The sequence below is a fragment of the Oryx dammah genome, unplaced genomic scaffold, assembly GCF_014754425.2.
Source record: "Oryx dammah isolate SB20612 unplaced genomic scaffold, SCBI_Odam_1.1 HiC_scaffold_27, whole genome shotgun sequence".
NCBI classification, from domain to species: domain Eukaryota; kingdom Metazoa; phylum Chordata; class Mammalia; order Artiodactyla; family Bovidae; genus Oryx; species Oryx dammah.
In genome coordinates this window covers 82,710,158-82,735,734 of record NW_024070211.1, presented here as the reverse complement: position 1 = coordinate 82,735,734, position 25,577 = coordinate 82,710,158, and the positions used below count along the sequence as shown (strand labels likewise).

The window sequence follows — 25,577 nt, the reverse complement described above, 5'->3', positions numbered from 1 at the left end:
GGCTTTCAGCAGTCTCCACCTTTCACAGTTACACTCTCAACCTCAAACAAGACTTCTATAAAGGGTCCTTTGGCCCTTCCTTTTAAGCTCCCAAACACTTATTAAAAATAGATCTCAACTGCATTTGATCCAAGTGATGCAATGCACATATTGGTGGGTCCACCAGCCAGAAAGACATCTTTGTCTTAAATGAAGAGTTTATTCACTCAAATATAACAATGAGTATACCTTTTTTTCTATATTTGTCTCCCTTAGGCCAATCTTTGTCCTATATTTCTTTTCTGTGCTTACCTAAAGCAGCACAACATATAAATTACACATACACACACATTCCACCACATGTGTGTGCACAGAATCACAACAACACAGAGAATGGCTTGACCAAGTGGATATTACTGCATTTTTGTATTCATCCATTCAATCAATCCATCCCTGAGTATTTTTCAATGCCTGAAGAGGATGGAATAATGAACAGGACATTCTCTGTCTTTACACACTCTGTATGTAAATGGGGGAGACAAGCACATATGCACATTAATACATCAGATGGTGATAGGTGCTATGAGAAAATAAAGCATGGCAGGGAGATAGAGAGCAAGAGAGAAGTGTTATCAGGGAAGACTTTTTAGCGGTAATGGCACTGAGCAGAGACCCAAGAAGTGAAGGCACGAGCGATACCAATATGTAGGTAGAACATTTAATCAGAGGAGCAGCAAGGGAGAGTAAGTGGGGTAACTTGGAGGAGCAGCAGGAAGGCTGGTGTGACTGAAATGAAATGATAAACAGGAAGTACGGTTGAAGATGAAATTGAAAACGTAGCCTGGTGGACAAAGCCGGTGGAACCCTATAGGTCACAGGAAGAAAAATACATATGATTTTAAGTACTATTTTATTCTAAGTTATTGGAAATTATTGAGCAAGGAAGTTATGTAAAGTGATTTATGTTTTTAAATAATATTTCTAGTTGCTATGTGCAGACTGTATTTAAGAGGGTGAGGAAAAGAAGCAGAGAGGTCAGCTAGAGAGCTGGTGAGATAGTTCAGGGAGAGATTATGGTCTTAGACAGGGTGGTGACAATGGAAGTAAATAAAAGTGGTTGAATTGAGAATATATTTTTAAGACGGGATTTGCTGATGAGTGTAGATGGGACAGAATAGCATGGAGAGAGACCCCCACTGGCAAATAGCAGAGGCATTTCCTGGAGTTGAGAATACATGGTAGCTTGGGAGGCAAGGATTGCTCTAGAAAACTGTGAGATGTCTTACCAAACATCCCAGGAGACGTCTTACCAAACATCCCAGGAGACGTCAAATAGATGTTTGAATGTGCAAGTCTGGAGTTTCAAGGGTCTGGAGTTTCAAGTACTAAGTTTAGAAAACCTACCATAGGAATTTGAAACCACAGGGCTGGAATATTTCAGCCCTGGGATATCTGAATAGTGCTTAGTAGTCTAAGAAGGAAAAGGAAAAGAGAAGAGAAGTCCAAAGCCTTAACACAGGAGTAGCCCAACACCTGGAGGCTGGTGTGAGGGGCAGTCTTCACTAAAGGAGCACCCAGTGGCATAAGAGTTTCCACAAGAAGGAATGAGGAATTGTAAATAAATAGGAATTTTAAAACCACTGAAAGATTTCATGCCCTCCGTCCCTTCTTTCCCACTCTTTAAAGCAGAGTGAAGTTAAGATGCTCTTTAGTCCACCAGAGACAATTCATGGTCTCCTTGGAAGGTATTGAAATGTTCAAACAATGAAATTATAGTGTGGGGATAAACAGAAAAGAGGACTGATTCAGAATGAGGAAGACAGAAATGGATTTATGGAGTTGGTAACTTTGAGCTGGAAGATTAAAAATAAATAAAAGTTTACTAGGAAGAGGAAGCTAGAAAAGAATACTCAAGGTGAAGGAAGCTTTATACAATAGAACAAGATAAACAAAATTTTTCCTCTTTCCTAGAAAAATAGATGTATTTCTATTGCCTCATATTACATTCCCTTCTGGATGCTAAGTAAAAATAAGTGAATAAGTGAATGAAGGAACACATGAATAAGAGAAGACAATCTATATAGAAAAGTGACTTTTATGCAATGACTGTTTCATGATAACTTTTGAGTATGAAAGAAATGTATTTCAGTTTAGTTTACATTAATGCACTTTGGATGATCAACATTACCAAATTTTGCTTAGCAAAGGCTGATTATTTACATTTTGGGTTGACAATATTTTCTGTTTTTCCTTCGCCTATCCTCATTTTATTAGTATTACTGAGGAGTCTATTAAAGGAAAAGGGAATAAAATTTAAAGATGTCAAACTTTGCTACTTTATCCCTATTTGTGTACAGTTTATGTTTTTAAACTAGAAAACTGTCTATGGAGCTTAACTGCTCAAGCATACAACTTATTTCAATTACTCTGAAGTTAAAACTTTTATTACTATGGAATCAGTACTTTTATTTCTGCTTGAGTGATGAAGATAAGAAGAAAACTTTATACATGAAATTTATTCAGATATTTGATTGAATTAAATCTAAATGATTTTAAAAAAATTACCTTTTAGCCCATACTAATAGGGACTACAACTGGTAATGTCATTCAGTGATTGATAAAAGTTGAAAGTTTCTTTTAGGCTGGAGAAGGTGTGGAAATTGTGACTCACTCTGGATTAAGTAAAATCTAAGAAATAACACTGTACTCTTCCTAATATCACCATAGATATGTTAGAATCCCAGGTGGTAAGACTTCAATTTATTTGCATGAATGCATAGTTCAATAAGAAAAGATTTAAATTTAGTTGGAGTAAAACTGCTTAATGATTTCAAATATTACTTGTAATATATTAATATAATGGGTTTGAATATCTATAATGGAGTCTCTTTCATTTGGGTCTTAAGGGTGTTCTCACAGCTACTAATGCTGAGTGCTAGGTACATGCTGAAGTACCTAAGAGGAAAGCACTTTAGGTTAAAAGCACTTTCTCTTCTCAGCCTTGGGTTAAAAGCTATTTCAAGATTCTGTTAAAGGCATTCTTTGGTCCTCAGCTTCAGCTTAAAAGCAGCTTTGATGAAAAGTGCTTTGAGGCAGGTAAAGGATTTGATAATAAACCATATTAAGAGTTGGGGAACAGTGTGGTTCTGTGGAAGTGTTGGCTAGCTCCGTGGAGGTGTGGCGTATACCCTGTGCAGGTTTGCCTGCTCTCTGTTGTCCACTAATTATTTTATGCAAAGAAATTGAAAAACATTTCCAGGAATATAATTGGAGAGAAGGGGTTAGGAGCCCAAATTAGTAGGCCATGGTGCATGCATTTCCGAAAACATATTGTCTCTTTTGGGGCTTCCAGTCAAACATGGTGTGTATTTCTTTCTCAGCCCTTACTGTAGAAAGTGACCTTGCACTAACATTTCTAAAACAGCTTATCCTGTCTCAAGGCTGTCCACAGAATTGAATAAATAGATATCTCATTGGAAGATGGGCTTCCTTGGTAACTCAGAGGGTAAAGAATCTGCCTGAAATGCAGGAGACCCAGGTTCGATCCCTGGGTTGGAAAGACTCCCTGGAAAAGGGAATGGCTACCCACTCCAGTATTCATGCCTGGATAATTCCATGGACAGAGGAGCCTGGCGACCTACAGTCCATGGGGTCACAAAGAGTCAAACACAACTGTGTAACTAACACTTTTCACTTTCATTAGGAGATGCACTTTGCATACAGTACGTTTTCTGGGTTTATTTCATACACTTCACATTACTTTTCCAGCTAACATGGTCTCCCAAGGTGGGACAGGCATAATTAAAGATGAAATGGTTGGGTTTACCAAATGAATTGCAGAGTGATGGTCACTACCCAGATGTCTAATTGCAAGTGTTAATATTTGTTGGTGAAAACACCAACAGTGTGTTTGAGAAGTGGCTTGCTTGAGAAGGATTTTGAGCTTGTGGAATCAGTGGGAATTCTCAGAGAGGGAAGAATGCTTCAGGTATTCTAGCTGATCCAAGTTCTGTTGAGGAGAGGGCCTCAGAGAGAATGGAAAGAAGCTATTTTCTCAATTTGTGAGATTCAAAGCCTAAGCATTGTTGCTTCAGGCCCTAAAAAGATCAAATGAACCATATAGTTGTCTGGGAGCAGGGCAGTCTTCCTGATTGCTCTGGAGGCAGAGTGAAGCCAGAAATGCAGTGGAATCAGAGGGACTGCAGGCCCTGGAAGGTTTTGTAGGTTTGGACACTTCTGGACAGTAAGTAGGCCCTGAAGCAGTCATTGATCAGAAGACGCTGGCTATCTGTGGCCATGGCAAATTGCCTTCCTTGGCCAGTTTGTAGGCGATGAGATATCAAAGAAGAGGAATCAGAGAACATGAAGAGAGCAGTTCTCCTCAGACGTGATACACTCCAGGTGTCCCAGAAATAGCTAGGGAGACATTGGAAACAGAAAGGCTGAATAGTTATGATGATACAGGTGGAAGTCAAGACTTGTGATATTTGCTACCTATGAAGACTTGCTACCTTCATGTCATTATTACTTCATTCACAGTAACAGGTTGCTGGGACGTGGCCCATTGAGGTTAAATAGGAATTAAGTAAAATTAATTTCATAATGTGGCTTTCTAATACAATCAGTCCTTCACATATACAGGGATGTAGAACCAGCAAATACAGAGGAATCACTGTACTGTGGCATTTTACACACAGGGTTGTAGCATCCTCAAATTTTGCACCAATCCTTTGTGGATAGTAAGGGATAACTATATATATTTCCACTGGACTTTTCAAATGGAGCCAAGCTGGCAAGATATGGACATAATTTTATTTTAATATAGAATACTTATTTTAGGCAGTGTCTAATTTTCAAGAAAGGAATCTCACCTTACACATCTTGGTGGGCCCAACATCCAGTCTATCACTTACCACATGGTAGGTCCTCAATATATGTTCATCAAATAAATAAGAAATATGTAATGGTACTGAGTGAATAATAACATTGATCATATAATAAAGTACAAGGTTCTTAGCCTGATCCTATGCAAACCACCTGCCACCATGACTTATTAAATCCGTTATATTTCATCCAAGTCACCATTACCCATGCTTTCCTACAACTGTGTACCTTACATGTCTTACTCATTTCTTCTCATATCCAAATACTTTAAGGTTCAGTTTAAGGGCCATAGAGTAAAAGAAATAGTAATCTTTCCCACTTCTTTTCCCACTTGTAATTTTCCGAAATCTATGACCTAAATGCCCCTTGAAGCAATTGACATTTAATATATTATGCCATATTTGTTGTACGTTTTCCTCCCTCACTCATTTCTTGGGGGATTCTGCTTTATGAAACACTGTATCCTCTTAGAAAATAGTGACTTACGAGTATGTGTGAGAATTAGCCTTGGAGAAAGCTGAGCTCTGAAGAATTGATGCTTTTGAACGGTGGTGTTGGCAAAGACTCTTGAGAGTCCCTTGGACTGCAAGGAGGTCCAACCAGTCCATCCTAAAGGAGATTCAGCTAAAGCTGAAACTCCAATACTTTGGCCACCTCATGCGAAGAGTTGACTCACTGGAAAAGATCCTGAGGCTGGGAGAAATTGGGGGCAGGAGGAGAAGGTGACAACAGAGGACGAGATGGCTGGGTGGTATCACCGACTCGATGGACATGAGTTTGAGTAGACTCCGGGAATTTTTGATGGACAGGGAGGCCTGGCGTGCTGCGATTCATGGGGTCTCAAAGAGTTGGACACAACTGAGCAACTGAACTGAACTGATGAGTAGACAATGTAGATAACCATCAAAGCACAAAGAAATGCAAGCAGAGTTCTTTAGCCTTGTTATTGGATACAACAGCACAAGGTGGATAGGATGTTCCACATGTTGGTTTTGTTAATGCAGTCTCATGAAAATCTCAGCATCTTTTATCTGTTTTGAAATTTTCAGAATGTCTACTCTGCATCCAGGAGAAGAAGCACATACAATATGCTCTGAGATAGTAAGAGAAGAATTAGGAGTATAAGAATGAATAGCTATTACTGGCTATGCTGATTGTTCTTTATATAGTATCAACAATTCTAAGAGGTAATATCTGGAAAGTGTTAAGACAGCAGATTTCATTACTTTGCCCTAATTCACAAAAAAATAAGTAGTGGAGCCAAGACAGACTTCAAATCTGCTTCAAAATTCCACCATCTTTGTGGCTTAATGACTGCAATACATTGTTGCCCCGAGTAAAATAGGTTACATATAGCTCTTTCAAAAAGCACAGGGAGATCTGGTCACTATCATCTCATCAATTCACACCACATGCCCCCAGACCCAATGAGGAAAATAGTATTTCACATATTTCATTATTTCAAGTGTTCTTTATATACTGAAATATCATACAAAACTAAGTACAGTTTTGTGTTCAAGCACCTCTTTTTCCCAAGGATGCACAGCATTGCTGCATTACTTGTTAGATATTCTTGTAGTCTAGGAGTCTAGGCTGGTGATAATGGAGGCAACAGGCTGGGACCTTCTCCAGCAAAGGATGCTTCCACCACCCCTAACCTCCAGATGGTGAGGCAAATGGAATAGCACAGACTCCATGCAGTGGGTCTCAGTTGAATGTCTACCATCCAGCTCAGCAGGTGAAACTGAAGCTCAACACACATATACATGGCAGCTTCTCAGACTCTTGAGTTAGAGAACTGCATCTGGAGACAGAAGCTTTCTCTATGCATTCCACAGTGTTCATACTATAATAACTGGTTGTAGGGACAGATGGCTTTGGATTATCACTGGGAAATGTTTTCCACTAGAACTTTACCCAAAAGTACTTACTACCTTCTCCAGAATTCCTCAGATAAGATGTCCCACCTCCCCAACTGTCTCCAATATGCTATTTATTCTCCCCACGTGGTCTTAGTGCAGGGTTGTGATCTTGTTTTCCCCCAACCTCTACCTCCTGCCCATCCATCCCTTCTGAGGCCACAGTTCCCTGGCCAGATTTTCTGCTTTCCAATCTGTCCTCCACAATGCAGTATGGGACAGGCATCTTACTGATAAAGTGCCCTGGTATGTGGCCCCATATGGTCATATTTGGAAAGCTTATATATTAATACCTACACTACATAGCCACCCTTGAAATACTTTCCCCGTATTGCTGTGGCATCTTGAACTGAACATAAAACTTCCCACACAGATGTAAGTAATTGTCTTCCCTTGTGTGTGATAGACAGTGTATTTCTAACCAATATTACTTTTCTTCAAAGATTATTCAATCATACTTTTAATATGCGATCTTTCTGATTAAAGGGGCATGTGTACAAGTGTATACATGAATAAAAAACCTCATGTTAGAGAATTTGAGATATCTGACATCATTGGGAATACTGCTTTTGATGAAAACAGGGTCTAAACCTTGCATTTTTTTCCTCCTAAAATGTTTGACTTCTTCAACTGGTAATTATGTAAACAGATTTATGACCAAAAAGTGCTCTCACTTCCTCTTCTGACATGTTAATTGTTTCTAAAAAACATTAAGTGAGGTCCTGTCAAATTCTTTACACAATATTGAATTTATCCTATGCTAATTACATTTTTAAGATAAAAAAATTGTACCATACTCAAGGCCCCAGTACGTTTGGAATGTACAGTCACAAAAGACATAAACATAATATTATACTGTTCAGAGAAGGAATGTATGAGGTGGTACAAATGATGAAGGAGTCTGGGGAATAATAGCTTTTCTGAAATTTAGATTATTTGGAATATCAAGATGCTAAGATATCCTCAAGACATTATTTTCAGACCATCTGTTTTCTTATTTCTCAGCCTCTAGTGCATGATAGATTCCTTCATTGTGAGGTTAACCGAGGCCAGTCCTCTTCCGCCTCCATCATTTTTTCCCTCCTATGAGTTTGAGTTCCAAGTTCAAAGGGATAAGTTAGGAGTGATATATTCAAGTTAATGACCCTCACATGTGTTTAACTTGGATTACATCTCCTCTAAAATCTCCCTCCTGTCTAATATGGGTAGATAAGAAAATCATTAAAAAATTGGAACTCAATAACTGTTGAAAGAGAATGAAAATTTCTCTCCTTTGCTCTTACATTTCTAAGTGAATTAAATCTGATGAAGATGTCAATCCTTGTAATAGCCTCTTAGATGGCTATCTGCCCAAGTTATCCATCACAACACCAAGCACAATTCAATGGCTATATGCATCTCAGGAAGGCATCAAGTTAGGCAAATTTAGGATTTACTCTAGGTACGTAGGTTATAATTTGGGGCAAAATTTCAGCAATAAATATATAGTAAATTTTCTTATAAATATTGGCCAAATATATATGACTTATTTTGCTTTAAAATTATAGCATTCTTTATAATGATTATCTTACATGTCTGAACATATATATGTATCTACTAAAGGAGGATTGGCTCAGAGGTTAAAGCGTCTGCCTCCAATGTGGGAGACCTGGGTTTGATCCCTGGGTTGGGAAGATCCCCTGGAGAAGGAGATGGCAACCCACTCCAATATTTTTGCCTGGAGAATCCCATGGATGGAGGAGCCTCGTAGGCTACAGTCCATGGGGTCACAAAGAGTCGGATACGACTGAGCGACTTCACCTTCACCTTCACTAATATTAGTAGTAGTATATACGTTATATATTAAATTTCTTTAATAAATCCCAACTTCATTACTGTCCTCCCTGGTGGCTCAGATGGTAAAGCATTTGCCTACAATGCAGGAGACCTGGGTTCGATCCCTGGGTCAGGAAAATCCCCTGGAGAAGGGAATGGCAACCCACTCCAGTATTCTTGCCTAGAGAATCCCCATTATCAGAGGAGCCTGGAGGGATACATTCCATGGGGCTGCAAAGAATTGGACATGACTGAGAGACTAACATTGGAGAAGTCAATGGCACCCCACTCCAGTACTCTTGCCTGGAAAATCCCATGAATGGAGGAGCCTGGTAAGTTGCAATCCATGGGGTCGCTAAGAGTCAAATATGATTGAGCAATTTCACTTTCACTTTTCACTTTCATGCACTGGAGAAGGAAATGGCAACCCACTCCAGTGTTCTTGCCTGGAGAATCCCAGGGACAGGGGAGCCTGGTGGGCTGCTGTCTATGGAGTCGCACAGAGTCAGACACAACTGAAGCGACTTAGCAGCAGTAGCAGCAGCAAAGAGACTAACACACACACAACTTTATTATTATAGGTTGATGCTCAGTATCAGTTAGCTATACAAAGTATTCCAAGTATTTTTTAAACATATTATCAAATATAAACAAAATGCTAGAGACAATAGAAAATATAAGATGGAGTTAGGTCACAATATGTAATAACATATTGTAATAACATATATGTAATCACAATAGTAATAATAACTGAACTCTTGAAAAAAATGTAAGTTGAAGAAGACATGTATAAACAAATATTCGTTTCTTATCAGTTCAGTTCAGTCGCTCAGTTGTGTCCAACTCTTTGTGACCCCATGGACTGCAGTATGCCAGGCCTCCCTGTCCATCACCAGGATATCACCATCATCATCCCTGTCCATCACCATCATCATTCTTACAAACTTCTTTAAATGACTCTGTATTCTTTTCTTTCCTGGGCTTTTACCCTAAGCTACTGTTAAATTGTGAAAGTGCATTTTCATAAAATCTTTTTTTATTACATAAATGTTGACTTGATGAGGGAGAGAAAAGTTTTCTTATTTCTCTTTTATGTTTTTTTTTTATTGTGTGAGAAGAAAGTGTTCTGATGATCTTTTTAAATAATGAAAACAATAATAACTATTCCCAGGAGAATAAGAAAGCAAAGAGAAGGCTTTGTTTGACTTATCTGTGATAAGGCACTTTTGTGCTTCAGTTTTTGTGAGTTGAAAAAAGAGATGTACACAACTCTTCCAAGCCCTTCTATTATGACAGTTTATGCTTCCTATACAGCTTATTTAACTCAAATGCCTGGGAAATAGACACAATTACCACCTTATGGAATGCCACTTAACTTAAATGTTCCCTATAGAATAGAAGCCTACTTCATCAAAATTTATCTCAGTTTCTCAGGAATTATTTCTCCTGTAGGCTTCTGATTTTTTTCTGTGCAATTTTAAAATTTAACTCAAGATTGCTTAGGCACAACTATGATATAAAAAGACAGAAAATATTCCCACACTCAGGGAGTTTGTTCACAAGAGTTCCTGTGAAAGAGCTGTGTCCTATGCCCATGTACACTTTAATCATTCACTCTTTCAGCTGTTATCAATTTAAAACCAATGAAACTCCCACACTGAGTCCATTTGAGCAGTCAATTTTAATATCTCAAGGCATCTGTAGTTATTCTGAATTGGCTGCAAAAGCAGAACTAACAAGTTAAGCTCTAACCATAAGTCGACATCAGGCTGGTAAACCATACATCAAACGCAGACAGTTAGTCAATACTCCAGTACGAAAAACCAACTAGCATTTTTAAGAAGCGCAATATATTCATAATATGTTTGGCAGTCTGGTTTGCATTGCTTCCTTGATGGCTGTGCATTTAACTTTTTAGTCAACAGGGTGCTTTTTGCACTGCCAAGGCAACACATTTGAGGGAAAAGTGGTCTAGTCTTCCCATGTATGGGTAATAATTTTAACATGAGAATAAAAGGGATGGAGGAATGTGCCCTTTGTGAATAAGAATACAGAAAGTGTCTTAATAGTTGCTTTTTATAAGAAAACTCTTTCAGCCATATGTTCTGGATCTTTGAGCACAGTCTCGATTTCAAATATTATGTCATTGTCAGGCCATGTGTCTCAATTTTGTGTTTGGAAAATATGGTTGCTTGAAATACCTCTTTCTCTCCCAGGAATGACTCCATGACAGGACTGTTGCCTCCCATAGAGAAAAGACAATGAAGAAGGAGGAGTATTCAAACAAGATCAAGGCGGTCATCACTTCAATCAAATTATTTCCAAATTTTGGGGGCTCCGGGGGCCCTGGGCAAGGGGGAGTGAAGGGTATTTATGACATATAGCTGCCTATTCCCAGAACTCTTTTATGTACTTTTATTTTATCTTCAAAAAGAAAGGACATATTAAAGAGAAATTTCTAAGGAGGAACAATGCTACATAAAGTTTATGTTTTCAGATCTGTTGCCCCAGAAAATGCTTTGATAAAACACACTTAGAGCAACATAGTCAATTTCAAAGGAAAGTTGGGAGATAATACCTCCTCATATTGCAGTGTGACTAATACTGACAGACCACCAATTATGATTATCCAAATTCTGATACGGCCTCTTGCCTCTTTCCCAGAGAAAAGTCGAATATGCTGGAATAGTATTTTTGTGACACAGAGTTATTTTTCTGATGATTAAATTTTACAGAGGCTGGTCAAATTTCAATGTCACTAATCAGATAGGGTAACAAGTCAAAAGAGATATTTTTATATTGGACAAGGGAGATAGTTTCATATTTGTTCCCCCCAGTAAAATGATACATTTCTTTTTTTCCTTTATGGTGGGAATTTATGCAACATTTCTGATTTATAATAGACATGAATTTAAGAGGAAAGATGTGTAGGCCACACTGTCAGTGATGCTGAAGGAAATAAAAAGAGCACTATATCAATCTTTGTTGTTGTTGTTTACTCACTAAGTCGTGTCCTACTCTTTGTGACTCCATGGACTGTGGCCCACCAGACTCATTTGTCCCTGGGATTTCCATGCACGAACACTGGAGTAGACTGTCATTTCCTACTCCAAGGGAGCTTCCTGACTCAGGGATCAAACCTACGTCTCCTGCGATGGCAGGCAGATTCTGTACCACTGAGCCACCAGGGAGGCCCATTTTCATGTTAAGATATGTCAAAATGAATTATTGATGGTAACATATCCACTCCAGAACTCTTGCCTGGCAAGTCCCATGGACGGAGGAGCCCGGTGGGCTGCAGTCCATGGAGTCGCGAAGAGTCTGACGTGACTGAGCAACTTCACTTTCCCTTTTCACTTTCATGCATTGGAGAAGGAAATGGCAACCCACTCCAGTGTTCTTGCCTGGAGAATCCCAGGGACGGGGGAGCCTAGTGGGCTGCCATCTCTGGGGTCGCACAGAGTCGGACACGACTGAAGCGACTTAGCAGCAGCAGCAGCAGTAGCAACATTTCCTATGCTCGTAGCCATCCACATCTCTGCTGAATGTGGACCCTCATGAGGAGAAACTGGTTGGGAGAGCTCTGAAATGTACCATCTCTAGAGGCACAGTCAACACACATACATAAAATGGACTCTCGAATCCCAATCATACCAAGAGTACCTCCTTTTCCAAGCACTATGAAAAACTGAGTTCATCTCACTATATATGAAGCGTTTATTCACATATTTGTTCAAATTATCCATCTCCCGGTCAGGAAGAAACTCTGGTTTCCTCTCCCTCTATTATCCATCCCACTACAAAATGAAATCAATGTATTTTCAGCAACAGAACTACAAAAACTACAAAGGAGAAGGTAAAGTGCCAGCACTGGTTTTGGATGCAGTCTATACAGTCTACCGAGGTCCTGAAAAGCTAACAAGAATTCAGCTGAAGAATCTTCCCCTGCCTGTGAGCTGGGTTTAGGAGTCATGAGGGAACTGTGTGGTATGAGAACACCTGCTGGAGAACAGCAGGGTATCAATAATAAATGCTAACCTTTAAAAGAGGGACTCCTGTGAACACTGACGAGAGCCCTGCATCTTTTTCTTCTCTTCAGGTGATTTCAGGGAGGAAAGATTTAGGATGTGATTAGAGGATTGAGCGGCCATAGACCACCTCTCCAGAGGGCAGCACAGCAGCCTGACTTTTGGTCATCTGCAACTAGTTGAGGATATGCTTCAGAAAGCAAATAAACTTGGGTTGGTGCAATGTCAGGGATGGGAAGAGAGGCTTCTTATCCTGTACACGATCTACACACACATGCATACATGTCCAAACACCTATGCACAAACATATACAATTTGAGTTAGAGCACAGAATATGCTTAAAACATGGTTTATTACAAAACAAAACCTGTCTCTACCTGGTACTGTTTCCTTACTGGTGCTCATGCTGATTTCTTCTTACTTTACGAAAACTTGTCAGTCCTCAAACTGGAAGGCTTAAAAACAATATTTCGAACTGTCACCAAGATTAGACTAACTCTGTAAGCTATGCCAAAACACTGGGCAACCTTTTAATAATAAATAGCCCATGGAATGGCTAAAACCAACATCTTCTGCCAGGACAAGAATTAATATGGGTTTTAGAGGCCATTGGCTAACAACAAAATGCCAATATGCTATTTTCAAATCAATTGGGTCTTATTCATTTTATATTCTCCATATTTAGAATGCCTGTTACTAGGAACACAGTCAGCTTTAGAGCTAAAGGCTGATATTATCCAGAACTTTCTTTTACCTAAAAACAGACAGAGATCTTGAGAACTTGACTCAAATATTAGTAATATAATTTAAAGGAAGAAAAAAGGAGAATAGTAGAAAAATAATATTACCTGCAAACATACAAAATATAGTAGTTTATAGCAGGAAATTACAGATAATATCATTTTGTAGATAGTAAAAATCAAGTATAGGTAAGTCACCATCTCAAATAATATATTCTAATGAATCCTGTGTGAAAAGTTCTCCCTCCGTAAGAAAATAAGATCTTGAATCACAGGGAAACCAATTCATTACTCTGGCTCATTCTTTTCCCCCTTACTAATTTGCTCCCATTTCTGGACCTCATTTCTCTCTTGTTGCTCTGAAGTTATTTTGCTTTTAATATCTCATAATATCAGGATCATTTCCTCTCTGGATAACAGGCTTTTAAAAGACATGGGCTTAACCTGCTACCCAGGTGCACTTTTTTCTCAACATTTGCCATCTTTCATGGTGACCTGTATTTTATTATTGAACAAAAGCTAGCTATGTGGTACTCTATTATGAACACATTTGCTCCCAAGAGCCTTTAAATAACAGAAACTGCCTGGGAACTATAAATGCAGAGGAACCAGGAAGCTTATAGGCCAAGATAAAGCAGCTTAAGGTTGGCTATTAATTTTGGCTAATATTAAATCATGACACAGCTCACACGTAAGGATCACAGTTCAATTATGAACCATAAAGAAGTTTAAAGAAAAGAAGATTTACAAGATATTTTTAAGCACATTAATGCATATTGTGGAAGTTGTGAGAGTATTTCAGGCCCAAGCAATGATAGACCCATGCCCCAGTATATAAATTCAAATATAATTATTCTCAGACTAACACTGATAAAGTGGCAAGTTGAAGCATATCTCTACTCAAAGGTATATTGCAATGTTGCTCATATATATTTTGCTTAAATTAACAATGTGACAGGTAGGTTAGTTTGTCATACATTAGCTCTAACAAATTACTTTAAAAATACTGTCCTCTTAACTCAATGATTTTGCTATTCATAAACACGACTGCTGAAACTTTAGGGCTAATAACTTGTATCAGCAACTTGGATGGCAAAGCTTTCTTTACTTCTCAGTATAATATAAATTTTATGAAAGTACTGTGATGTCAAAGATATTATTTTCTCATATGCCAGAAACTTAAACAATTGTCTGTTTGGGTAATTATTAAACATTTTGGCAATTGGATAACACCATGTTAGTGGGTGTAGATAGGAAAGAAAATGAGCTCATGCCCATTTTTGTATAAAGAGTACCATAATAAAAATTACCCAAAATGGTAAATATGAGCCAACTGCAAATGATTTTTATACTTTGCTTGAAGTAAATGAATTACTGCTGCCTTTCCTTGATACTTGTCTGGATTGATTTCTCAAACATTAAAAGAACACTTGAGAGAGTGTTTTCCTAGGGTCATGATTTCCTCTGTAAACATAAGTAAGAAAAGAAAGAAGGGGGAAAAAAGGAAAGAAAGATGAAAACAAGGAAGGAAAGATAAAAGAAAGAAAGGAAGGAATCAAGGGAGCTGCTGAATGTTTAAGATAAGTTGGGCACTGTGTGAGATTCTTTCATTTAAATTTAAAATAAACAAATAGAATTTGATTTGAATTTTATTATGTAAATTTTATAAACCCAAAAGTTGATAACCAAATATTAAATTTATAACTGATAAATGACAGAATCTACCTTTAACTTAGCTTAGTCACATTCTAAAGCTGTTATGCTCTCAAATAAACTCAATTCTTTTAATTATAAAAGAGTTAAAATTTTTTTCTCATTATAAAAAATTGTACACAGATTTATTCAGTTTAGCAAAAGCATATAAGGCATACTCTATCCTATGGAAATATTTGATATTTCAAGCAGGTTTGATAGTTCCTATAGATCACCCTAGAGCAAAAACATATCATTGACAAGCTAGCTCTACCCATGTATGCAGAATTACAGCTCATTTTTGTGGAGCCTCATTTTGTAATAAGAATGAAGAACAATGGCCAACCAGACATGTGAGTGAAGTTACTAATGTGATGAAAGAGAATCGGACAAATATATGAGTAAAAGGAACATAGACGACATTGATGATTCAAAGAAGAGAAAATCTTAAAATTAAAAGGCCAAAACAACAACAAATTTTAATTTATACAAGTTGACAAGTTAGAAAAAAATATAATCTATTTTCTATTTTCTCTCTTATTCAATGAATTAATGTTTATTGAGTGCTAACTATCATCCTCACTATTAGGAATGGGAACATCATGGTCAAACAAAACTTGTCCTCATATAATCCGAGAGAGTGAGGTATGTAAAAAAGAATGGAGAATAAGAAGGATGTCTAGAAAACTGAAAATATAATAGTTGAAGCAAAAATAATGATGAAACTGAGAATTCTTTCAGAACATAAGAAAAACCAATTCTGACGTTCTAATACTCACATCCTAAAGATCACAAAGCAGGCAACGGAAAACTGATGGGAGAAAATTAACATAAGAAGAAAGAGAAAAAATTCTAGAGCCAAAGATTCGCAATTCTTCAAATTGAGTGCCAAGCAAAGTAAATTTTAAAAATTCTGCCAACTGTATACATTATCTCAACTATAGAATCTCAAAGACCACACCCCCCCAAAAAAAAAAAAACAGACAGACAAAAGAAATCAACGATTCTGAAAGAAAAAAGAATTCAAAGTAACAACAGTAAGAATGGAAGCTGCAACTCTATATTCTAGAGGCAATGGGATTTTATGCACAATAAAAGTATTGATTAAGTATATGGACATACTGAAGATATTTTTAGACAGTCAGGGTCTCATGTTTTCTAAATGAGTTACTGAACGCTGTTACATAATAAGAGAAGAAATTAAGGCAAGAAAGAAAAGGCATGGGATTCAGAAGACAGTGAATACAGCTCAGAAGATCAATGAAAGGAAATCACAGAGTAATAAAGGTAAAGCATAGAAAGCAACCAACACAAATGGAGTAAGATTATGGAAGGATTTTAGAAGAGATATGCAGCTGATAACCACTCTAATGGAAGATGAGAGCGAAAAGCTGGCTTAAAATTCAATGTAAAACACAAAAAAAGAAACCTAGGATCATGGCCATAACTTCATGGCAAGTATAATGGGAAAAAGTGAAAGCAATAAAAGATTTTATTTTCTTGAGCTCCAAAATCACTGCAGATGGTGACTGCAGCCATGAGATTAAAAGATACTTGCTTCTTGGAAGGAAAGCTATGACAAACCTAGATAGCATATTAAAAAGCAAAGGCATCACTTTGCTGACAAAGGTCCATACAGTCAAATTTCTGGTTTTTCCAGTAGTCATGTATGGATGGATGTGAGAGTAAGACCAAAAAGAAGGCTGAGCAACTGATGATTTGGAATTGTGATGCTGGAGAAACCACTGGAGAGTCCCTTGGACTGCAAGAAGATCAAATCAGTCAATCCTAAAGGAAATCAACCCTGAATATTCACTGGACTAATGCTGCAGCTGAAGTTCCAACACTCTGGCCACCTAATACAAAGAGCCAACTCCTTGAAAAAGATCCAAATGCTGGGAAAGATAGAAGGCAAAAAGAGAAGAGGGCAGGAGAGGGTGAGATGGTTAAATAGCATCACTGACTCAATGGAGATAAATTTGAGCAAGCTCCAGGAGATAGTGAAGGACAGGGGAGCCTGGCATGCTGCAGTTCATGGGGTAGCAAACAGTTGGACACTACTTAGCAACTAAATAACAACAACAGAAGTGAAACCTGGAAAGCAACGAATACAAATGGAATAGGATGATGAAAGGGTTTTAGAAGATATGCTGGGGTAAAAACCAGGGAGTCACAGACTAAGGTACATAGAATGTTTAATAGAGAGGACTAAATCCTTTGAGGATTAAAACTGAGAAAGCAATGAAAAACAAAACTTTGGGAGATAAACATCTGTACAAGAAATCCACAATCCCAAGATGTATCAAGCTAAACAACAGTGTGATTATAAGCAAATGATGAAGCATAAGCTTTAAAAATAATAACATTATAATTTGTGCAGCCAATAAGGCATGGTATCAGACCTGTGGATAAATTAATCCAATCTGGCATACTACTTGGTGAAAAATTTTGTAATATTTACATGATTATATGACTGATCACTTTTTTCACATTTAGATTTGAAATATAGGGGATGACGGTAGAATTCTTGATTGTGGCTGTGAAACAACATAAACTTACTAATATAACCTTCAAATGTAAAAGAAAAGAGATCAAGAGACATTTCTCTTTAATAAAAGTCAGGGGGTCGTGATACCGTAAGAACAGAGAGGGAAGTCTAATACTTCGTGCCACAAAATGCAATCTTGTAAAGTCATAATAATATGAATGTTGTTTCTTAGTTTTTAACTTCCAGAGTCAACCTATAGATAAGTCATAATTACAGAAATCAGTGAAATAATATAACTTTTCATGAGGTAGAAGTAAAAACTTAACCGCAAAAGTAGAGATGAAAGGGGAAAAGGACACCTTGCTTGTCATCTTGTCAGTGGAGGCATTAAGTCGCAATTGTCTATGGTCAACAGAACAATAAACAGAGGTCTAAGTATGTTGGATATTTCGGATGAAGCCAATAGTAACAGCAAAGCCAATTGTATCTGAGTATTTGGGAGAGAAAAAGACAGGTAGATGAAGTCTAGTTTAATTGTCAGATTCACTGTAAAATAAACCTGAGGTAATGTCTGAAATTTATAAAGAAAGATATTGAAACATTAAAGATAAAGATATTAACAAAAATCTGTACCCCAAATAACAATAACTAAGATATAGAGGCAGCCTTGAGAACTACAGATAGAAACCACCCCAAATGGTCCCTATAAGGAAGAAAATGAGCATGAGGCAGGAAAACACTGCTTTTCATCATAAATCCTGGAGGTGTACTATTTAATCCTTATACTGGCTGTTTCCCTTATAACAAACATTAAAAAACAGAAGTATTACCACAGTGCTCTCAATTTCTACTAATGTCATCCAATATGGTTTTTTTCTATACAAAGATGAAAGAAACCACTTTCAAAATACACAATATTCTCTGTCATTTTGACATAAGGAAATGTTAGTTGCTCCTAAAAATCCAACCAATTATTATCTTTTCTAAAAATTGCATTGCCTGTGTTTTATGTTCTTGGATGTCAATGCTGCTATTTGAAAGATTACATAAGGTAGTTTGGCTGATGCTAATGAGCAATTACTTCAGTTCCAAAAGCAAGGAGAGGACATGTACAAACATACCTACCACCCTAAAGTGTACCCTATTCCCTATAATTTACGTATTACATTGATTGGAGTTTTGTTTTCCATGAGCGGCTCAATGTAATAAACTCATACATTTAAAAAGCTCTTGCTATTCCCTTGGCAAATGTGAAAGCACTTGGAGAAATTGAAGGCTTTTCAGAAGCTACTACTGCAATGGCACAGTGATTGTGACACCCACCTGAGCTATTACTATTTCTTTTCATTGGGTGATAATTCAGAATTTTCTGCTGGCCCCGTTTTGGCATCATAAGGTACCCTTTTCATTAGTCATATTAAAGAAATGAGAAAATGCAGCCCCATTAAGAGGCTACTTCCCTATCTAAAATCTAGCCAATGAAATCACATATTGGCTGGGTCTCCATGAGTCCAAAAATCAGGTTTTAAAGAAAGGGTTTGTGCCTGAGTTTATACTGTGCGATATTGTGACAGTTTTCTTTTCACCTAAAGTGTTTTGTGAATATTGTTCTGCTGGGCATTGAAAGTCAATAAAACACAGCCTTTCCTGCCCCACAGTGGGGGCTCAATAAACGCTGGTTGAATTCAAAGCTCAGGCCTCTCAATCTGTTGGGAATGTTGCATAAAAGCGTAAACACTTTGAAAAGTGGCTGTGGCCTTGCCAAACACCTCCTAGGTATCAGGAAGCACACTTGTAAGACCCAAACTACCATGTACAGCTTTCCTGAACCTCGGTAATGGAGGTCTTTACTCCACATATGCAAAGTTCAGTTCAGTTCAGTTCAGTTCTGGCGCTCAATAGTGTCCGACTCTTTGCGACCCCATGAATTGCAGCACGCCAGGCCTCCCTGTCCATCACCAACTCCCGGAGTTCACTCAGACTCACATCCATCGAGTCAGTGATGCCATCCAGCCATCTCATTCTCTGTCGTCCCCTTCTCCTTCTGCCCCCAATCCCTCCCAGCATTAGAGTCTTTTCCAATGAGTCAACTCTTCTCATGAGGTGGCCAAAGTACTGGAGTTTCAGCTTTAGCATCATTCCTTCCAAAGAAATCCCAGGGCTGATCTCCTTCAGAATGGACTGGTTGGATCTCCTTGCAGTCCAAGGGAATCTCAAGAGTCTTCTCCAATACCACAGTTTAAAAGCATCAATTCTATGCAAAAGAATATATTAAATATATATTCCAATATGTATTTGAATATATATTTAATATAATTTGGGAAAACACACTCCAGGACAATTTAAAGGCATTATCTCTTTTTTCTAAATAATTCTTCTCTAGAAAGAGTTAAGTCATTTTACTTGGAGAAATTAACCATTTAAGTGTTAATCATTGATTTATTTTGTGTGATTTTTCACAGCCAATCAAAAACACTGTTTTCTTTTTTTCCCCCTAAGTCTTTGCCTTAAATATGCTAAGAAAACGGACTTAACATACTAAATTTGACTGGGTTGATATTTTTAAAAATTGGTTTAATGCTTTCTATTCAGTTTAAAAAAAAAGTCTCAGAAGCCTTACAAAAAATTCACAGTTAAAACTGAAACAAGCCCAAGAAGTGAGTGTATTTGCATAACTTGATCTGTATTTGGAAGAAAATTCCACTGAAGACAACAATGGAAGCTTATCAAATTGGAATTTCACATAGATTTTCCATAGCCTTACTAATGAATTCTGACTCATTGGTCAGCTATGGTGAAAATGCAATGGAGCTTTAAGATAGGAAATGTACCATCAGAGTGTGTTCAGTGGTTCCATTACATCAGTATGAAAACTGCATTAGGCATCCAGTTTCTCTGCTGTTTTCTGAGACCAATTCTAGAGCACTATGGTTTTTAATTCTTTAGCATTTTGACTGGGGCCAGACCATGCCACTGAATTAAAACCTCTTTTATTTTGCTATAGTCATGAACAATTTGGAGTTTGTCAGATTGTAATTGTTTGGGCTGCTTATCTGGTTTTATACTTTGTCATGATGGCAGGTAACATGCTATTGATTTTTTTCTAAGAAAATGATAATCCATGGGATAAATTCTAAGGTAGAACTGGAGGTACTGCAATATTATGATGTGAAGTTGAATCTGTAGAAGACCAAATGCTGTCCACTGAAAAGGACATTTCAGAGAGTAAAAGTCTGAGCTAAAGACTGATTTAAAGCAGTTGCTAGTTCTACTTCCGAATGCTTATGTTAAATAATTTTCCACTCTATTAGTGATAGGTATGTTCATGCTTTGCAAAATTTAACCTTTCACAATTGGTTCAAAATGCTAGATGATTTTTGTGATATGTTCACCTATTTTAAAAAGAGACTGAAGTTAATAGGTCAGATGGCTATTGTAAACTATTGAAATAATTCTCATCCTAAGTAGTGCTGAAAATACTATCTGCTTTGCCCTGTTCCTGAGAAATACTTGTATCATAAATCACTTTTTGACTTCTATAAGGATATCTTTCCACTTCATTCACAGTTTCAGTACTTTATTTTAGCCTATTTTCAAATTCTTTCTTGTATTTAATTTTCAGAATGTGTCCATTGGTTAGAAAATCTGAAAACCAGGGAGAATAATGGACTTGATGCCTATATTTTTTTCTTAGGAAAATAATACATTTGCCTCTGTGATCTATAAGGTAATTTCCAGTGATAGAAATCTACATCACTGGTTTTATCTGTACATCCATCCTTTCATCTATCTGGTAACAACAACAGTAATGAATGATAATAATATTAGTGATAGCAGAGGACATTTTTTGAATACTTATGTTCCAGTTCAGTTCAGTTCAATTCTGTTGCTCAGTTGTGTCCAACTCTTTGCAACCCCATGAATCGCAGCACGCCAGGCCTCCCTGTCCATCACCAACTCCCGGAGTTCACTCAGACTCACATCCATCGAGTCAGTGATGCCATCCAGCCATCTCATCCTCTGTCGTCCCCTTCTCCTCCTGCCCCCAATCCCTCCCAGCATTAGAGTCTTTTCCAATGAGTCAACTCTTCGCATGAGGTGGCCAAAGTACTGGAGTTTCAGCTTTAGCATCATTCCTTCCAAAGAAATCCCAGGGCTGATCTCCTTCAGAATGGACTGGTTGGATCTCCTTGCAGTGCAAGGGACTCTCAAGAGTCTTCTCCAACACCACAGTTCAAAAGCAGTTCAATTCTTCAGTGCTCAGCTTTCTTCACAGTCCAACTCTCACATCCATACATGACCACTGGAAAAACCACAGCCTTGACTAGATGGACCTTTGTTGGCAAAGTAATGTCTCTGCTTTTGAATATGCTATCTAGGTTGGTCATAACTTTCCTTCCAAGGAGTAAGCGTCTTTTAATTTCATGGCTGCAGTCACCATCTGCAGTGATTTTGGAGCCCCCAAAAATAAAGTCTGACACTGTTTCCACTGTTTCCCCATCTATTTCCCATGAAGTGATGGGACCAGGTGCTATGATCTTCGTTTTCTGAATGTTGAGCTTTAAGCCAACTTTTTCACTCTCCACTTTCACTTTCATCAAGAGGCTTTTTAGTTCCTCTTCACATTCTGCCATAAGGGTGGTGTCATCTGCATATCTGAGGTTATTGATATTTCAAGCACTGTTAAATACTTTAAATGGATTATCTCATTTGTTTAAGAGTCTTCTCAGTGATGGGTGTAAGTAACAGAAGAGGCTCTGAGATAACAACATCTCTGAGGCTCAGAGATAACAACTTGCTCAACATCAATATTAGTGAGTGGTAGACTAGAAGTCTGAGTCCCAATTACAGTCTCGTGCCAGAGTGTTCTTCTATTCTGGTGTTGGAATGGTGGAGGATATTTTATATACTTTACACATATTTGCAAAATATCTGCTTATTTCAATTTAGATTGAGTTCTGGGTCCTCCAGTTTTCAAACCTGTTAAGTTTTCATGACACTCGTTTATCTTAGACTTTCTTCCTAGCCCTACTTCAGACTATGACTAGGTGATCAGATAACTTATTATACAAGACACAACTGAGAATGAAAAGGGATGCTGTTAGTAAATATTCTGGAGCAATAGGTGTATAAAGGATTATCCCAGCATGTGGGGTCATTCTAATGGGCCACTGGGATGTTTCTTCTTCACTCCCAGATACTCTGAGGGCAAAACCTGGTATTTTTTCAATGATCTTATGATACAACCTTTATTTTTCTCAGGATTAGTTTTCTGGATAACTATCTTTCCTTCTGTCATAGAGCAGAACATTTAATAAGCAACCTAAGAAAAATAAAGTCTCCTAAAACTCCTTTAGAGACAACTAACTACTGACAGAGAGGCACATTCATTTATCACTGTTTCAGTAAAAGTATAAAATATTCTATACCTTTAATAAGTCCTTTTTCTTGCAGAGTTTTCAGGGAAGGTCTTCGGGTAATAAATTTCTTTAATCTGCTTTTAACTCGTTTTTTGTCGCTTGTATCAGAAGCACTATGATGCAGTCTGAACACTGGAGATTAAAAGAAAAAGTCAGAGGCTTTCAGTAAATTTTTCCTTTATGATTATTACTTTATGCAAATATGAATAGAAAACTGCTAGTTATGAGATGACTACCTGAATTAATAGCTCAGGCCCTTCTGTTTAGACAGGGCACAGGAGCAAAAATTTGCCCATGTGAAAATATTAGCTCTGTTGCTACATGAACATGTAATGAGAATGTGGTTAGGTCCATATTTTCACAATTTATTTTCACATTAACTTCCTCATATTTAACATGATAACTTATCTGGATAGCTCCACCCGTGTATGTGTGTGTGTTTAGTCAGTCATGTCCAACTCTTTGCAACCTTGTGGACTGTAGCTCTCCAGGCTCCTCTGTCCCTGGGATTCTCCAGGCAAGAATACTGGAGTGGGTTGCCATTTCCTCCTCCAGGGGATGTTCCTGATCCAGGGACTGAACCTGCATCTTCTGTGTTTCCTGTGATGCAGGTAGATTCCTTAATGCTGAGCCACTGGGGGAAGCCCTCTACCTAATTGTATCTGTACAAAAAATTATAAAAAAGTTCATTTAACTTGTGGAGAAAAAAGCTGTTGTTAATTTCAATTAAAAGCAATGACCTACCTAGAGAGCATATTAAAAAGCAGAGACATTACTTTGCAGACAAAGATCTGTCTAGTCAAAGTTATGGTTTTCCTAATAGTCATGTATGGATGTGAAAGTTGAACTATAAAGTAAGCTGAGCACTGAAGAATCGATGCTTTTGAATTGTGATGTTGGAGAAGACTCTTGAGAGTCCTTTGGACTGCAAGGAGATCAAACCAATCAATCTTAAAGGAAATCAGTTTTGAATATTCATTGGAAGGACTGATGCTAAAGCTGAAACTCCAATACTTTGGCCACCTGATGCGAAGAGCTGACTCATTGGAAAAGACCCTGATGCTGGGAAGGATTGAAGGCAGGAGGAGAAGGGGACAATAGAGGATGAGATGGTTGGATGGCATCACTGACTCAATGGACATGAGTTTAAGTCTACTCCAGGAGTTGGTAATGGACAGGGAAGCCTGGTGTGCTGCAGTCCATGGGGTCACAGAGTCGGACATGACTGAGTGACTGAATGAACTGAATTGAACAGTAGGAAATTTAGGCATTTTCAAAGGTCCTGCATACCTAATAATTTTTTCAATCTTCTTTTTCAAGTTAACCCAAAGTGATTTCTTTTCCAGAAAGCAGATATTTTTAAGATTTCAGATTCCCCTGGCCATCCAGTGGGCTAAGACTCTGAGCTCCCAATGCCAGGGTCCAGGGTTTGATCCCTGGTCAGGAAACCGGATGCAATTAAGAGTTTCAATGATGCAACTAAAAGATTTTGCATGCCACAATGAAGATCAAAGGTCCCTTGTGCCCCATTAAGACCTGGCACAGCTAAGTTAATTCATTAATTTTTTTAAAAGAATGCAGATACATCTTTCTCTTCTTATTTGTGTGAAATTACCACTAGGTGAAATTCTGTAACTCATATTGACTCAAACTTTTGCCACGTCTTCATCAACCCCCATCTCAGTTTTACTAGCCTCACTGTTATCATGAAAGTTAGGTGTTTATCTGTTAATAATTCATTTACTATAAGCACATGTTTGCTGAATGCCTACTGATTATCACATCCTATGCTAAAGGATATGGATTTAATTATGAACATAACATTTAAGGTCTGTACCTTCATTAGCACAGAGTCTAAACACTTTCAAGTTATCTTATTATTTATGACATTATTAACAGGGGTTCCCTTGTGGCTCAGCTGGTAAAGAATCTGCCTGCAGTGTAGGAGACCTGGGTTTGATCCCTGGATTGGAAAGATCACCTGGAGGAGGGAAAGGCTACCCACTCCAGCATTCTGGCTTGGAAAATTCCATGGACTGTATAGCCAATGGGGTGGCAAAGAGTCAGACACGACTGAGCAACTTTCACTTTCACTATTAATAATGATTCTTATCATTAATCATTGTGCTGGAGAAGACTCTTGAGAGTCCCTTGGACTGCAAGGAGGTCAAACAAGTCAATCCTAAAGGACATCAACCTTGAATATTCATTGGGAAGACTGTTGCTGAAGTTGAAGCTCCAATACTTTGACCATCTGGTGGGAATTCAATTCATTGGAAAAGACTCTGATGCTGGGAAAGATCAAAGACAAAAGGAGAAGGGGGCAGCAGAGGATGACATGGTTAGATAGCGTCATCAGTTCAATGGACATGGATTTGAGCAAACACTGGGAGACAGTGGAGGACAGAGGAGCTGAGCATGCTGCAGTTCACAGGGCCACAAAAAGTCAGACACGACTTAGCCACTGAACAACAGCAACAAAACAACAAAATCATTAATAACTGGTAAAATGATTGGAATTTATTGTCTCTATCCTATGAGATACTAATCTTAACAGGGCCCTTCATTGTCCTCACCTAATTACTGAATTCATGTGAAGATTTGGGGCACCT

At 37.9% G+C, this 25,577-nt stretch overlaps 1 protein-coding gene across 2 annotated transcripts in view; it reads right to left on the bottom strand.

Moving 5' to 3' along the window:
* The window catches only part of ARHGAP15 (Rho GTPase activating protein 15), a 704,757-nt gene that overhangs the window by 264,916 nt on the left and 414,264 nt on the right, over window positions 1-25,577 (bottom strand). For both annotated transcript variants that reach the window (XM_040228227.1, XM_040228226.1), the window contains exon 9: window positions 22,975-23,097. In XM_040228227.1, the coding sequence (XP_040084161.1) occupies window positions 22,975-23,097 (123 nt within the window). The remainder of the gene's footprint in view (window positions 1-22,974; window positions 23,098-25,577) is intronic.